Genomic DNA, 18,555 nt, shown 5'->3' with positions numbered 1-18,555 from the left:
AAACTATTATTACTAACATTTTGTTGCAGTTACACATATTAATTTTATAGATCAGTAGGAAATAATAAAGTGAAAGTTATTTAAATTTATTTAAAAACTGATTTTAAACTATTGACATTTTCTAAAATACACTTTACCGATTAAGAAAGGTTAAACTAAAAAACATACAAACAATATAAGAAATATATAATAGTTAATTAAATATGTTTATATTTTCTTAAATATTTAGTGATTAGAATTCTTTAATTTATTTATATAGATCACAATAAAAGTTCTCAACTTAATGATATGTAGAATGATCAATTCAAGTTTTTAATTTTTAAACAAAACAATGTTTCGTCGTTTGAACTAAATCAAACAAGATCTTCGGTTGTTCGATCTGTATTTTTTTTTTTACAATAACATGCAAGATGAAATTAGGCTAAACATGAAATAAAACTGACATTTATGTTTAAAGAAAAAACAAATAAAAACTTATAGTTTAAAACTACCAATTTAAGATTTCTTAATTATTTTTAGACTATCAGTAAATTGGGTAAACAGGACTCATTACTTTTAAAAACAAATTTTCTAACTGAACATAGCAAATTGTAAAAATATAAAGAACTGACTTTAAACGTATATTTCGTACATAAACTTAATAAATGAAATACTAAAACAGTAGTTTAAATTAGTCGAACTACTTTAACAAAAGATTAATAATTTATGCAATCGAAAGCATCACACTACACTAGAACAAACAAACTTTTGAAGCACTCAACATACATTGTTGTTTAATCATTAATTTGAAGGGTAATTTTTTTCGTTCGATGTTTTCAATTTGTAAACAAATATGGCTTTTTAAGCATTTAAAATATAACGCAATTTTATTTAATGTTTAAATGGGTCAGTTATTGAAGTACTTAAAATAATTTTAAATTTTATACAACTAGGTTTATTATTTTAACAATCACTTTAGCTATTTATTACTGCAAAACACTTTTATGACAAAACTCAATAATTTAAAGCTTTTTTTTTGTATATTAATAAAAGTTTATTTAAAAGTATGATGCAAAAAGGCTTTTATTTTAGAAAACGAGTACCTATTTTTATTTTTACCAAATCTTAATATATATCAACAATCTTAAAACCTATAAAACAGATAATTATAGTTATACAAACTATCAATTATAAATCAATAAATTCTTAGATTGCCGAAGTTTTTAAGCTTTTTTTTCTTACTGAATTTTGTCGTTAAACATGTTAGTTTAAAGTTATTAAAATTTAGTTTTGATAATTATTATAAAAGTAAGTTTTTCATAATGTTTTATTTTTATTTTGTTCCTAGACGTCTTGTATATAAAATAATTGAAAATTCATTCAACTCAAAAATTTATACTAAAAGCAGAATCATTAATGTAAAGTTTTTTTTTTGTTAGTTACTTTTAATTTGACACTTGTTAAGCATAAAAACTATTATAAAACTAATTTTATTCTCAAAATTACCGTAAATTTGCTTTTGTTTTGTTTTTAGTTATTTTATTAATTTATTTTATTATTAATATTTTATCAGTTATTTTTTTAAGCTATCACTGTCACTCCTAACACTTATCTTTGGTCTACAATATTTTTTTCTTTTTTGTATTTTAATAATTAGTAACTTTTCTTGTTATTTTGCCAGTAAACTTTTTTTTTGAATATTAGTGTAACCTCTAAACCTTACCCTAGGGCGGTAACTTATTTTTTGTTCTATTTTTTTTTTTTTACTTTTGTGCATAAGTGACCTACCGTAGAAAAATGTCATCGTGCATGAATGTCCTTATGTGCATATTTGACCCGTTACCACTAAATATACCTGAAAAACAACCAATTATAGTAACTATTAAAAAACTTAAGATCAACAATCTAGGCCAAATAGCCTTAAACGTGTTTAAATACTAATGAAGTGTTTAGCAAAAAAATTGTTCACGATTTCGGTTAAAAAGATTTTAATGTCTTTAGAAATGGTTTTCTCTTATTTTTTTTTTTGTTTGGAGAAAACAAACATACATACCAAATTAGGTCTAGTTGTTAGATAAGCTTTTAGTTCATCACTAAAACAGTTTGTAAAATTATAATACTACTTACACTAAAAAGAAACACTGCAAATATTATTTATTACTTGACCAAAAAGTTTGTTACTATTATAATCAAAGATAATCTCATTTTAAACCTTAAACTTATATTTCAATCGTCGTTATATCGTAGTCATTAGATTTTTCATTTGTTTTTGTACTAGTTTTTTAACTATTAAAGAAGTTTCTTTACGTATTTATATCATTGTTTAATGTTTTTATGTTTATTTGTCTTTTGCAGCTTTATTAAAGCAAATACCATTAAATATTTATAACATTTTTTATCTAAACATCTGTATCGGTTTAAAATATTTAGTCTGAGTTAAAATGTTATATTTATTATTTTATATTTATTTCGCTTTATTTTCAATTGAGCACATTTTAGCTATGAGTATTTTTATAAAAAACTTTCAGAAACAAATTATAAACTACTTATAATACTTTTTTGAGTGTATAAAGTGAGTTAAATTCAACATTTTTATGAAAGTCACTATTTCATTTTTTAACTGCAGTTTATCTCGTTTAGTGACGTCATAAACAAATTATCCAAAATTTGCTTTCAGTTTTGACTTATATATAGACCAAAAACAAATGAAACTCACATGTAGTCCCTTACAATCATCTCGTCTATGACTTTAACTTTGACAGTTGTTAAAAAACAACTAAAATGAACTTTTTGTGAGAAAATAGTTATACTTAAATTCAAATTGTTTTAATCCTGAGCTTGTCTCACGTCATGCACACGGAAGCCGAGTATTTTGCTGATGTTGTCATTGATAATTTTTGTTCTAAATGATAAAACATTTTTGAAACCTATTCCAGAGTAGTGATCTATTGGGTTTAGGTCCCGTAAATTGATTATCCTTGATAAAAAAAACAGATTTAGCCTAATCTAAACATAAAAAATATAATGAAGTCTAAATAATTTAAGAAGTCAGTTGATTTTTATAAAATATTTTAAACTATAAATATTTATGAAACTAGGCTTAGACAAGTAATTTTTGCTACACAAAAATTATACATACATAATAAAATGTCTTAAAAAAAAACCAAATTAAAAAAATATTTGTTTGTTAAAAGACATTTAGTGATTGCGGGCCTAATTTATAAAATAAAACTATCTGTAGTTTCATTTTCAACTCTTCCAAAACTAAAAAAAAAGAATAATATTCTACTTAAATTTTGTCTAATTATCAACTATGGTACGTTAACAAACAAAACCCATTTACTTTTATTTTGGTAACCCTACAACTAATATAAAATTAACTTAAAATCTCAAAAAGAAGAAAAGTTACAGTGTGTTTCAAGTTTTAAATTATCATATTTCGTCAATAAAAAGTTTTTCAAAGCTGTTGTTTTCACAGTAAATCAAAATTCAAGCGAGTCTCAAATTTATCTTTAGTTCGAAACTGTTATTTAACGTTTGTTTTGGTACCAAAATATTTAGTGTTTTAATATTTAGTTTTAGTATGAAAGTATTTTAGTTAGAGAAAGTAGTTGATAACTAATGTATATATTTGCTTGTATTTTAAGTATTTTATGTGTACAGATCGGTAAGTTTTATAGTCAGTAGGAAAATTAAATCAAAATAAAGTTTAATGTAACAATAGTTTTCAGCTCAATTCACACTTATTCTGTCCTATTGTACTTGATACAAAAAACAGCATCAGAAATTTCTGATAAAAGTAGCATCCAAAAAGAAAACGGCAAAAAGAGTTTTAAAAAATTTTTAACGAAAAATAAAACTTAAATAAAATAACACAAAAAAAGGGTAGGAAACCAACGGCATGTAGAGTGACCGGCTTTAACAAAACTTAGTGTTAATCTTGTCTTCAAAATTAAAAAAATTAGAATCCGGCCTGGAATTTGACCAGCAAGCATGTAAAGTTATTACGACCGCCGATAAAACTTAAGCGGATTCTAAAAAGTAAAAGTACGACCAAAGGAATGTAAGTCTCACCAGCTAAATATTTTGTTTTACTAATTACTATGGGATTTCAATTAAAAAGTAGAAAACAAATTAAGGTGCAGTTTACTGAATTTTCAAAGCTTAATCTAGATATCGTTGATGAAAAACGACCGTGTTTGGTATTCTGCTTGTGCCTTTATTAGCAGTGTATTTTTCTTGGGCGCTAACTACGCAGCAAAAGCTTTAACTAATTTCTGACTAAAATTTGACACAAAACGAAAAAATGAAAATAAGTTTCTAGCGATGGAAGAGGTAACTCAGCCAGCGTGGTTTTTCAAGGTTGTTTCAGGTCGACTGGATAATGATTGTAACGATTTGAACAAATGGAATCATATGACGTGTTTGCCGATAAATGGACACAAATACCTAACATGATAGAGAGTAAAAGTGAATTGGTTTAGTAACCGTGAGCATTAAATTGTTTGTTATCTCACGATATACCAATTGTAAAACATTTAGTAACCTTTCTTAAAGATTTGTTGCTTTCAGGGAACTAGATTTACGTTTCTCTTATTTTGATTCAGTTTTTCAGATCCAGGGAAGTAGGCTCATACTTTTTGAATTAAGAAGAGCCTAAGTTGTTATTTACGACTACTAGAAAATGAATGGTCTAAAAAAAATACTTTTTTAAAGAAGGGTTTTTAAATATTTTTATGTACAAGTATCGTGGTTTTAAACTTTAAAGAAGTTTGTGTAAATATTAATGAGTAACAAAATTATTTTCAGAAATACTATAATTACCTTTATTGGATTATTTAGTTTCGAATGTACTTTAAAATTTAAATAGTTAAAAAGAAAAATTGCAACTACTTTACCTCCGCACTCATTTGAATGTTTTATATGTTTAAATAAGGGTTTCCCAATGTGGGCACTGACAGATATTTAGGGGGCCATGGAAATTAAAGGAGCCACAAGAGTTCATAACTTGAAACTTACTTTAGATAAATTGGATTTGATGATGAAGAGCAAAAAATAAGATCTAATATACTATTGTATTAGTTCTTAGTTATATTCTCTCTTTTTTTTCTATTTTAAGACAAAAAAGTTGCACTTAAATAGTTTATGTTAAGAACCTGTGAACAAAAAATTCTTTAGGCCATACTTCAAGAGCTGGTAGGTGTCAGAAAACCATAGTATCATTTTCCACAGGGTGACACTTTAAACATAGTTACACTTAAGCACAGAATGAGAGTTTGGCACAGAGTAAAACTTTAACACAGAGTGACACTTTAGCACGAAGTGACACATTAGCGTACAATGTCATTTTAACACGGCGTAACTTTTTCACGGAGTAAAACTTTAGCACAGAGTAACACTTTAGTACGTCGTCACTTTGCACTGAGTGAAACTTTAGCACGTAGTTTAAATTTTATGACACATCGAAGCATGACCAATACTTATAAGCTAAAAAGTTTATTCATAATCAGAAAAATATCAACAGTATGTTTAAAAATGATTTGAACGCAATCAGCATTTATTTCAGGCATTTTAAACTGTGATTTAATGAGAAAAACATATCAAAGTTATTTTTGTTTTAAATCATAGTCACATACCGAGTAAATCGTTAGACGGATCGGGGCAGTCAACTTAGTAAATTATTACTTTTACTAGAAGAAATCTTTCGCAGGTAATAACATTAAATCAGAGAGCATCCTTTTAGAGAAATATACTTATAGCAAAACTATGTACTTGAAAGCAATAAGTTTGATAGTTATATGGTGATTAAACTAATAAATAGTTAATTAATTGATCATAAAGTTTTTTTTAAATGCTTTAAGAAACCTAGAGTTCGTTTATATGCTTGGTTTATAAATATAGTTTTGTGTTAAAATACATAAGTAAAATTATTAAAATACCTTCGTTGAAATTTTATAGTAAAGTAAATTAAAAGATTTTGTAGACATACATTTATTATATAAGTAAAAAGTTAAGGTCTGATCTGAAATATCTTGTACTACAATTAAAACACGAAGTTTAAGTTGAAACACAAAATTGCAACACATCTGAAATTTGTTAATTTTTTAAATGTTGCAGAGTTGAACTTTAGATCTCAAACAAAATAGTACAATTGCTGCTGTTTAACCATATAAAAAAGAATAGTGTAAAAAGACTCCCGTGCTTAAGTTGCTTCTTATGCTAAAGTTCTTATGCTAACTTGTTGTGCTAAAGTTCCACTCTGTGCTAAAGTGTCACTCCGTGCTTAAGTGCTACTTTATTCTAAAGTGTCACTCTATGCTAAAGTGCTACTATGTGCTATAGTGTCACTTTAAGCTAAATTGACGCTTTCATTTTGACCAAACAACGGTACACTTTTAACTCTTATGAATTGTTGATAAATAAATATAGTTTTCATATAATTTGTCACATGATGCTAAGGTCCGTGATAAAGCTTTACTCATTTCAAAAGTGTCGCTCTAGTTAAAGCTTCACTCTGTGCTAAATTGTTACTTCGTGCTAAAGTGACGATCTGTGACAAAGCGTCACTCTATGCTCAAATGTCACTTTGTGCTAAAAAAAAAACCTCTGCGCCAAAGTTTCACTCCTTGATAAAATAATGATCCGTGATAAAAAGTCACTTCAAGTTAAGGTGAAGCTTTGCGCTAAAATGTCACTTAGTGCTAAAATTTCACTTTGTGCCAAAGTTTCACTCTGTGTTAAAGTTGCACTTTGTGCTAAATTTTCACTCTGTAATTAATTAAACTTTTTTATTTAGACCTAACAAAGGTACAGTTTAAATTGTTTTACAACGTTAATAAAAATTTAGATATAATAATCTAATACCATTGAGATTACATTTAAATCAGTATCGCGTTGCTGAATTTAAGAAAATTTTGTTTTTAAGGTTAAAACTTATACTTTTTAAACTGCCTTTTATTATATTACAATATATGTCAAACAAAATAGTGTTTTACAACTTAAAAATAGTTTCTTAAAATATATACGTTGTTACACATTATGCTTAATACACTAAGTGTGTCACTAATAAAGTGTGGCCTTATTAGCTATAAGTTCTAATTTATTTAGAACAGGTATTGTAAAAAATGTTTACACATCTGAAATACTTAAAAATAAACTTTAGCATTATAGTTTAGCATTTCAGTAAATGAAACAAGACTTTTTAAAAGCATATATGTTTTAAAACTAATCATAAACAAGAAAGATTGTGATTGATGTTACTAACTAACATTTTGGTTTAAATTAGCTTTTTTTTCTAATTTTTTGCTAACAGACTCTAAAATAACTTATTAAGTAAATGTAAAATTTATTTTCAATAAAAAACACAAACTTGTTAAGTACTATTACTAACTTTATTAAATAAACATACTAAAGTTGCAAGGTAATTTTTACAACTAATTTAAGAAGTTCAATTTTTTTTCTGTATAGTTATTTACTTTTCTAAACTTTTTATCAGACTTTTGAAGTTATGGCAACCTTAAAAACAGACTTTTATGTCTTTAGATTTAATTAGAAATTCTAAAATTAAACCTTGATGTTTTGTATACAAAAACAGTGTTAGCGGATATTTAAATTCTTTTTTTTGTTGTTTTACTGTTCTTGCTTGTTTCGATATTTCGATCGACTACCTACGGTTTCTACCCGCACAATACCTTTGTTTTAATTTTAGTTATTAATTAATTTTTAATCTTTTTTTTGATTAACTTTTAGTTTAGTTTCACCTTTACTTTTAAACCATACCCTTGGTTGATAAACAGTGCCAGGGTTTGATTTGGGTGGGATATGACCGCTTGTTGGTACTGAGCGGCTTCCAACATTAACGATACAATGCTTTAGTTTTAATAACAACATAAAATTTTGTTAACTTATATGTGTGCACATCCACTTCTACTTTTAATAACTCCACAGTACACATAATATAAATAAAGACTTTTTTGTAAAAATTATTGATTTTTAATAAGTAAATAATTTTCAAATTAACAAACATTCACAAGTTTGTGTAAATTAAATACAGTATTGGGACAACATAAGCCCCATTAAACAGGTTATGTGTTTTAACTAAATTTCAAGTCTAAACTGTTACAATAACCAGCCTTACTTAGATACTATAACAAAAAAACAAAAATAGAACTAATGAGAATGTTTTGTAGCATAAAGTACTAAATTTTTATTAGTTTATTGCACAAAAAAATGCTCAAAATGTTTAGTAGTAGTTGCATAAAAACCTTTCGCTTATCGAGTCGTACAGCACGGGTAATTTTTACGTCTTGTGAAGCACAGATATACTACCTACAAAGAGTTTACTTTTTACTTGTATTTTTTTATTCAAAACAATCATTATTAGTCGTGTTTATATTATATATTTCGTTGTTTAACAAAACAAAAAACAATCCAAAGTATCTACTTATATAAAAAGTAAGCACTACTTAATTTTATCACGAAAATTATTGTTAATATACAATAATAAATCTAATAATTAAAACAAAAGTTTATCTAGCTTTAATTAATTAATAATAATCTTTTTAAATTAAGGTATTTCTAAGATGCAATTATTATCAAGCATACGTTTTTGAAGGGTTTTAGAACAACAATTGACAAATAAAATATATAAATATAAAGAGTGTACTTAATTTTTAATTATTTTTACTTTATCTAGCAACTTGTTTAGAAAAAATATTTAATCTTTCAGTTTTATGTTAAAAAAATATACTGAACTTATTTCTTAAGTTGTAAGTATTTTAGCGATAAAACTGTTTGGTATAAGTTCAAATTAGTCTCTTACTAGTAAAACGAATAACCATTCTTGAAACTAAACTTTTAACTATAAAATATTTTAAACTCTTTATACTAGTTTACCGCTTTAAAGCAAATACTGACTTCAAGCTATATTATATACTTTCAAAACCTTGATTAAGGAGTAATAAATATAATTATGAAAAAAAAACTGTTTTAAGTTACTGATATAGATTTTTTTTTAAATTTTTTTTTAACGAAATTGCTAAAATATATTTCACGTAACGGTGTTTAACTAAACGGTAGCAAAAAAAGTAAGAATAAATATAAAGTGTACCTGGTAAACGGACATAGCTTTAAAAATAATTAAACCAAGTTTGTAGAAATATTTTAAAACATTTCAATTAGAACTATTCATTACTTATAAGTGTTTTTATTAAATTTAAATTTTAGTCCAGGGACGTCGCGTATAATGTAGCAATGCAACAATAAGAAAAAAGATGTATGAAATGTTTTATAAACATACTTTTATTCACAACCGATCTGTTGTGAATGCAGTAATTTTAACTTGTTTAAAAAATGTTTTAAAATGAACGGTTTTTAAATACCTGCAAGTTATTCACGATTTTTTGTAAATGTAGTAGTTTTAACTTGTTTAAAAAATATTTCTAACTAAATCTTTCTTTTGAATACCTGCAAGTTTTCCTAAACAAAAATATCACTGTCATCGTCGTTCAAACAAATAAAAATACTTGTTGTTGAAAATAAGTTTTAATATTTAAATGACATCACAAAACTGTTAGCATGTGATAAATATAAGTTTACAATTTACACGTAAAACAGTTTAATATTAAACAATAACGATTGATTTCTGTAGAAACTAACTTATACAGGTACTTATGTTTTTATTTTTGTTCAACTTTCTTAGTTTAAGTATATTATATTTACCAAATTTCTTATAATAATATTTAAAGTTGAATATTTGAAATGTTTTTATACAACTACGAACTTTTAAAGTGCTTAATATTGATTAAGTGTTTTATAAAGATTAATTTTAGCATTAATGATGTAAATAAAAGAATTAAAAGAACTAAAACTATAACATAAAACAAATTTTAGTACTAAAATATAATTTCGAAACTGAAAATTTTGTAAAGCTTTATGCATGGTTAATTATTTATTTTTGCTTTGAATATTTTTTTTAATATGATGTTCAAAAAGTATAAACTTTCGATAAACAAATCAAAAGAAACTGGGTTCAGCCGATTCTTTTAGATTTCGTATTTAATGGTGTTTTGTATTAAATTATTACTTTCTACTATAGTTGATTATGTACTAAAAATACCTGTCTTATTGTTATAAGTGTAACATATTTATCTTTAAAATAAACAAAAAAAACTAATTAGTGATTCTAAATAAATTATTAAAGTTTTATTTAGGATAAACATTATAAGCTTTTTTAATTGCTGCAAAATCAACATATTTATGTTTAGTTAAATAGTAAAGCTAGTTTAATTTTAGTTTTACAAAAGTCCAAAACCTGTAATAATCTATAATTAAGTGTTTATAAATGCTTAATGAATGAAAACATAATATTAGTAGTAAAAAACAAAGCAGAGTTTTCTTCTTATTATTTTTTACGGTACACAATTTTAATACTTATATAGTTATTGAAGGACTTAATGTTTTGCAAATTAAGTATTAAAGCTTCTCAAACAAATAAAGTTTAAGATAGCTTAACTTTAACTAAATGTATTTTTAGTTCGTACATTCTAGCTTTAACAATTTAAAACTTTTCAGTTAAGTACGACGCGTTTTAAATTGTGAATTTTTATAATTAATAAAACTTGTACTGTTTATACTTCTAAACACATTCAACGTTTGAAGTGATTTGTTCTGATAATTTTTTTTTGTTAAATTAACTTTAATCAAAATAAATAGACGTAGAGTTTCAATAAACTCAGTTTAAATATAATTAAATAAAAAACTATTCAAAATGTATATCTAATATATATTAACTTATTAATAAAGTTTTTAAATAGTTTTAAGTTATTATAAAGAAAAAAAACTAAACATTAAAAATAAGAAATTTACCATTTTTGTTTATAACTAGTATCCAATTAAATTACTGCGCGCATTTTAACTAATCAATAACAAATGCTGACGCAGACCCGTTTGATTGTTATTATAAAATTTGTTAATATTTAACCGATGTGCTTTGTACAAACACTAACAACTTTTACTAAAATCATTTTGCACTTTACGTTGCTGCAGTTTAAGTAAGATTAAATTTCAACAAAATCTTTTCTTATTTAGGTTTTTTTTTATTATAAGATACTATTTAAAGATTGACTTTAAGGCTGTTTATTTTAATTTATATTTGTTTTAATATTTCATAGGTTAAACTAAATAATATTTAAGCAAAAAATTGTTTAAGATGTTACACGTAAACAATTTGTAATAGTGTTACTTGAGACTTCAATATAAAAAAATCAATTTTAGCCTGTGATTTTTCTTTTTAAACTTTGTTATTCTGAAAACACGTTGTACAAATTAAAAGTTCTGTTAAATTATGAAAATTATTAACTAAGTTACAATAATTTTAAGTAAAAGGTTAACTAGGGTTTAATTCAGGCGTGCATATTTACACTAATTTAAAAAAACTTAACAAAGAATGTTTCTGAAGTGTTTACTTTACCTTATAATGCTAACATTTACACAAAATGTGTTAAATATTGCGTATTAGTAGTTAACATCAGTGTTTAGTGAATTGAAGTGGATTAATAAGCAGCTTTTGTTTTGTTTTGATAAGTTTTATTACTTTTACAGCTGGGTTAATTATTTGTTATCTTAAATTAAAAAAATTGTTTGTTTAACTGATCAGTTTAGTTATGTTTTCAAAAAAAGTTTTTCAAACGCAACATTTATTTATCTTTGTTTCATTTTAAATATAAAACATGTAAAGTTTCCTTTTTACGTTTATAAAACAACACCAGTTTCTTATATGGTAAGTTATAAATTTTGATTAGTTTAAAAAATATTTTCAGGTCTTTAGGAATTTTTTTTTCACCTTAAGATAGTCTACATGCATTTAAGTTTAGTTGAAAGTTATAAACATTAAGAAAAAACAAACTTTATGTTTTTGAGAATGCTTCGATAATTAATTAAACTTTGATAAAGTTTAGTGGTTAACAATTTTTAAATTTAAAAAGTATATATAAATCGTAAATTAAATTTTGCACAATGTACCTAAGCCTTAAAACAAGTTTAGAAAATTAAAATTACCTCTACTTTTAAATTATAACAAGTGAAAATGCATATTTGAAACTAAATATCATGCTAAAAACTTAGTAAAACATGTTTTGTTTTTAAAAGCACTGTTCCCATAGATTACAATTTTAATTACCCTTAATTTGTACACGTACTGTTAATTACCTGCAAAAGTTTCAAATTTAAAACATATTCTTTTTTTAATTCGTATCTTCTTTCAAAAAAAAATTAATACCTAACAAAAATGAGCAGTAAAAAATTTCCAAATATGTTTTTAAGAGTTAATTATCTCTCGTGATGGAACTCTTATTAGGCAGTAAATTTTACATTAGTAATAAAATATGCATACAGCTGCTAAGATAAAAGTGTCATTTGGAATGAAGTAGATAAACAATTTGTAATGAAGTTGATAAACACACCAGACATCTTTGTTATCATAACATAAAGTGCACATACTGTATAGGTTGTTAATTTATTTGAAGTCACTTAGTTTAGTTTAAGTTCTTTTTGATCGACTCCTTATTATTTATTATTATCTATTTATTTAATGTATTATTTATTTAATGATAGTTTGCTTAAACTTTTTATACTAGTCTGTGTTGTAGACAAAAATTTCTAGTTTATTTCACGATTTAATTAGGTAGAAGTGCAGATTAGGAAAAAACAAAGTATTTTGTTTAATTTATCGAATGTTTTATTCAAATAAAAAGCTTAGCAAAAAATGCACATAAAGAGTCTGTTTGTGTATATAAATCTAGTAAAAACTTTACTTTTTTTTTAACTGATTTCATAGTTATACTAGTAAAAACTTGATAAATATTATACTCTAACCAAAAAATAACCAAAATATAGTTTAGATAAATTAGGTTTGTCTAAGTTTAGTTTATTACTTTTTAATTTTTTTTGTAAGTAGCAAACATACGAATGTAAGTTACAATAGACTATTGATTAGAAAAATAGCTAAGAGTTTTCAGAAATTATTGGTTTTATATTCAAGCACTAAACTTTAGATTAACTAATGATCTATATAGTTAATATCATTAATATTTATTTCTGTTTTGGTCATATTCTATGTTAAATTGTATTTTACTTAATTTATAACTCCAAATCAGCTAATATGTACCTAAAGAATTTTGGTAAATGCGCATGTTAAGTATAAAAATTGATGCCTTTTCTACACTTAGGAGTTAAGAGTAGCATAAAATAGTATGATGAATCATATCTCCAGAAAACTTGAATGACAACTAGCAAAACTAAATATGACGTCACTTAAACAAATAATTAGGAGATGCAGTGGTGTGCAAATGAACAAGAAGATAAGACTAAATGCTTTATTTATTTACTTTTTGGCTTTGACGTTTGGTGTTACCAATTCTCACAACAACAACAAACCTGTTTAATTTTCGGTTAGTCTTTAGTATTTTGTTATACTAAAGTAAATTTTTTTAATTCAAATAAATTTTTGAAAAGTATTTTTATTTTTTTTTAACACAACGCTAATGCTTAATTTTTTTTTTGTTGGGATTTTCAAAACGGACAATTAAGCTTTTTAATATCTTTACAGCCCCCTATCAAATACTATCATATAGCAGTTAAAGGTAATTAAAGGTGCATTTAACCACTATAAGTATAAATGTTTCTATAAAATTTTAAAACAACAAACAAGTAATACCTAGAATTGACAAATGAACAAAGTATTTGAAATTTAATGAACAAACAATAAACGAGTTAGTTGAAAAATGTTGTAAAACATAACTTTGCGTATAAACTTAATTCTAGTATAAGTTATGCACTACGGAAGATTAAGAACAAACAATACAAGTATTTCATTAAAACCCTAGCAAAGTGTTTTTCCTTTGGCTAATGCTGTAAAGAAAAGTACTTACTTCTTAAACAAAAGTAAGTTCTTAAACTCCAGTATTTCAGAGCAGTAATTGTTTAATAAATATAATAAGTGAATCATTCAAATTTTTTTATGTTATAATTTTGTTTTGTTTTGTCTATATCGCATATAAAGTAATAAACATAAACCTCTTGAATATTGAAGTTTTTTTTATTATCGAGGACAAACAAATACTTTTCTCTCCTCCATTTGAAGTATTTCATAAACAGACGAGCAGCTTTTTTATGCAGTTTTTTACAAAGATTCATCGAAAAATTCATTACGATATAAAAGACTTCCAAAGTATTTTTTTTTAGTAGTTAATTTAAACTACTTCCAGTTATGAAAATGAAAGTACCACATATTTTGTATTCTACAATGTTTGGTATTACAAACAAAGATTAGTGGCAACCTCCATTAAAACCTTTCAACTCACACCAGTAATTCCGTATGAAAACAATCAACTTTGATGAATGCCCGCATTTTAACACGCTCCGATGACTTTCGCACCGCAGCGTTTGTGACGCAACAATAATTAATCTTTGTTTTGATTACGTGCATTCTGTTTGGAATAACTTTCTCAATATGCATTGTCCTGCGAGATTTTCGTGTTTCTATATTTAGCTACCTCTATTTGTCTTTCGTAGAAGGATTTTTCTATTCTGTTCTTTGTTTGTTTGATATATTTATAAAGTTTACTATAAGTTTTTGTGATAAATAGTTTTTATTAGAATATTTAGAAAAACGTTTATTAGAGAGTGATTTTTTTCTTTAAATTAAGTTAAAACCTAAAGAAATGTTTTTTTTTTGTTTTGGGGAAATTTATAGAATAACTTTTAGCTTCTGTTTTAAACGGTTTTTCGTTAAAATATTTGAAAAAATCTCTATTAGAAATTTTTATTAATTAGTAAGGCGTTAAACAAACTGTTTTTTTTCTGAGAAGTAAGTATTTTTGAAAAGCAACTATTTATTTAGTTTTTTTTTTGTTATTGTTAATCATGAAAAAATAGTCTTATTGATAAAGTAAACTACTTCAGTTGTTTATTTTAGTTTTTTAAATATTTTATTACTAGTCTTAACTATGATTATTGTTTTTTTTTTGAGTTTTGATTATTTAGGAATAAAAAAATCATTATTATTTCATAAAATATCTTTAAAGCTTTTGTTGCTTTACTTTGAAAAGGGTTATTAGTTTTTCTTAATTTTAAAAATATTTTACGTAAGACTTTTTTAATACGTAAACTCACGGTGGTTTCATCAAAAGTTCACAACTTTTGTTACTATAAATATTTCAACCGCCGTAATACAATTTCTCCATTAGTTTTACTTAACATTTTACATTGAAAAGTAACAAAGGACCACAATAAACATTGGCATTTTAACACAAATAGAAACGGCCGAATTGTGTAAACAAAAATCGCTACAATTGTGAACATTGATCTCTTGTGTTTACTGTAATTAGTCAATTTCGTTGGTTAGAAGTTTTCATTGAGGTTTTTAGTCTATAAATTTAGAAGAATATTTAAAAATTAATCTGTTTACAGATTTTTTGGATAAACAAACTCTAAAACATTTTTAAGAATATTATAACTATCAGTTTTTAGTTTGACATTCAAAGTTTACGTTTGTACATTACACTTCTTAAACTTTAAATTAGTAAGCAATGATTTGTTTGCTTTCATACCATCCTTGTAATTGCTGCTAAATTTACAAAACCTGCAAAAACACAAGTTAATATTAATAGGTTAAATGAAAAATTGTACTTAACAAAAGTTAAAAATTTTGGTATTGAATTATTTTAATTTCAAAGAACTATTTTTTGCAACTTATTTTCATAGTAGTTTTTATATTTAAGTATAACATTCAATTTTCATGTTGAATAAAGTATTTAAAGTGACTGCAAAACTAATAAAGCTATAGTTAATTGGGAAAACAACAAATTAATTTTCGTAATCAAATACTTAAAACTATCATACCATCATACATAAATACTTAAAACCATAAAAAAATCAACGAAAATTACAGTAACTGTATGTATACGATACAATTAGTTTAAAAAAGATATATAACGAATTTATTTTTATGAAAAGGATAAAAAAAAGTTCTAAACATGTTAAAAATATTTTTTTTAAGAAATCTTAAGTACTTTTAAAACATATACAAATATTTTAATTTTATTTTTGATATTTTTTTATAATTAGCTTTATACAAAGTTATAGCAATTCTTGTTTAAAGCTAGTTCTAAACATTCTAATAATATTATTTTTCGAACAAGTTAGTTAAGCTTTGTTTAACTACAACTTTGAACAATTTTAAAACAGTTAAGTTTAGCATATAGAGCTGACAAAGCTTGATATTTGTCAACTATTTGTTTAAAATAACTTGTATGTTCTACTAAGTACGTAACAATATTTAATTACTAAATTGAAAACTAATGAAAGTTACATTTTTTTTCTCACAAATGAAGCATTTTCGTATAAGCATTGTTTAGATTTATATACATTTACTTTTTGAAATAATAAAGATGCAAAGTATATAGCAAGCATTCCTTACCAAAATAACTTTTAATAAAATAAAATAAAAACATTTGTATAATTCTCATACATCGATCATTTTATTATTAAAAACATTAAAGATCGTGCTGCTAAGTATAAAATATACTTTAATAAATCAATCTATAAACATGGATGCACAAGTATATAAACGCATGCACCATATTTTGCAGTTTTTTTATAAAAAGCCTCAGCTACCAAGTTGTACAATTTGGCGCTGAAACAGTTTTGCCGAACAAAACTTATTTTTGTGTATCTTAACTATATATACTAACTATATAAATATATAATCAAAATATCTTTTTGATCTAGATAAAAAAAAAACAATTTAATAAAAAAAATTGGTTCGTAAATAATATTATACCATAAATTTTAAAAAATAACTTATGTTTAATAAAGTTTAGAATACTTGTGTAAAATACTTTATTTTTTAAAATTCATTAATACATAAATATATAAATATGTCTATATGTTTATACATATATATCAATTACTTTTTTATGATGTAATGTTAATTTAAATTCAACTATATATATACAGATACGAAAAAAAAATTATATATATATAATATATCTGCATGTTTATACAATTGGTATTTCGCAATACACAAAGCATTTAAAACGTTTTTCGTTGCCGCAAAAGTAAAACTTCTTTCAAACAATAAAAGGGGCGTAAATAGGGAGACAATGGAGCAATTTGTAGAAAAACTTTGAACTTCTGTACTTTCAAGGGGCTTCTATGACGCAATAACGCATCCATTATGACGTAACAATGGCCGAACAGGAAGTGGGAAGGCACTGTGACATTGTTGCGAATATTTCAAACCTTTGTCGTGTTTTCAGTTAATTTAGTTTGGAAAGTTAATTTTGTGGCAAAGGTTTAAGTTTATATATTAAACAGTTGTTGCAGATTTAAAAAACAGACTATTGTTTTAATTTTAGAATTTTGTGATTTAATGTTTTTTAGTTTATTTTTTGTTTGAAAATCAGTTTTTATATTTGTTTTAGTTTGAGTTTTACATTAACAAAAATAGTCTAAACTAACTATTTAGTACTGATTGTTATTTTCTTTTATTTGCTTTTAAAGCCGTTAAAACAACTTTAGTTTTAAAATTAATTAGAAAATAAGTCAACATCTTAGTTTTCATTTAATGTTTATAGTTTTGTTTAAATCAAGTGAAACCCTTTTAAAACCATCTTCTGTTATATGTATTTTGTTATAAGCTGTTAAATATTTATTCAAACTATTAAGTTTTTTATTTAATCTTTTTTTAACTTGAAACCAAATTTTTGGTACAATATAGATTTTAAAAATGTAACTAGTTATAAAGTATAATATTTTTGTATTAAAATAATGAGGTAAAAATTAAGGACAATAAAGCTTTATGATAAGTTTTTGTTTGGGCGGTTTCGTAATTACTTCAGATTAAGATTGAACTAGTGAAATTTAACTTTATAAAAAAGATATACTTCTAATCTGGTTTAAAAAAATCACATTAATAAAAGATTTGGTTCATAAATGATTTCATACAATGTACTTGAAAAAAGTTATTAAAAAAGTTTAGAATACTTGAGTAAAATATTTTTTTCTCCAAAATTTATTAACATATACATGACAATAATTAACCAATAGACAAATACGTTGACAACTTTATGTATTTAGTTTAAAGGCCGCTGTCATTTGATGTGAAGTAAAAACTAATTTTTTATTACTTGGTGACATTTAGTTTGTGTATTATGCAAACAGACTATAAATAATTCGTTTCGTAATATAAAGCATTTTACCAATTTTACGACTTGTAAAAATATTCTGGTTTTTAATTTGTGTTTTTTTTTATTTCGAAATGCTTATTCAATTAAAATGTGTTGCTTCAAAATTTATTTGCAAATGGATTAAGTTTTAAGTCGTAAAAATATTTTAATTCAAAAATTTTATTGCTTAGCAAAGAAAATAAAAACTTAATAAAATATTATGACTAAATGTTAAGTTTTGAAAAGTATTTGTTTTAGTTACCAAATACATGGTTGAATTTTGACACAGCTTTTAGTCTAAATAAATCATTTCGATTTTTTTTTTTAAAGATTAATCGAAAATTCATTA

At 24.4% G+C, this 18,555-nt stretch overlaps 1 protein-coding gene across 1 annotated transcript in view; it reads left to right on the top strand.

The window, feature by feature from the left end:
* The first annotated feature begins 4,305 nt into the window (after nt 1-4,305).
* The window catches only part of LOC145842341 (laminin subunit alpha-1-like), a 79,670-nt gene continuing 65,420 nt past the window's right edge, over nt 4,306-18,555 (top strand). Inside the window, exon 1 of the mRNA XM_082949770.1 lies at nt 4,306-4,402. Within this exon, the coding sequence (XP_082805896.1) occupies nt 4,306-4,402 (97 nt within the window). The remainder of the gene's footprint in view (nt 4,403-18,555) is intronic.

Source organism: Thalia democratica, chromosome 1 (genome assembly GCF_965202585.1).
Source record: "Thalia democratica chromosome 1, ktThaDemo2.hap1.1, whole genome shotgun sequence".
NCBI lineage: Eukaryota > Metazoa > Chordata > Thaliacea > Salpida > Salpidae > Thalia > Thalia democratica.
The sequence above is the reverse complement of the archived record's forward strand: the minus strand, read 5'-3'. Positions and strand labels throughout refer to the sequence as shown.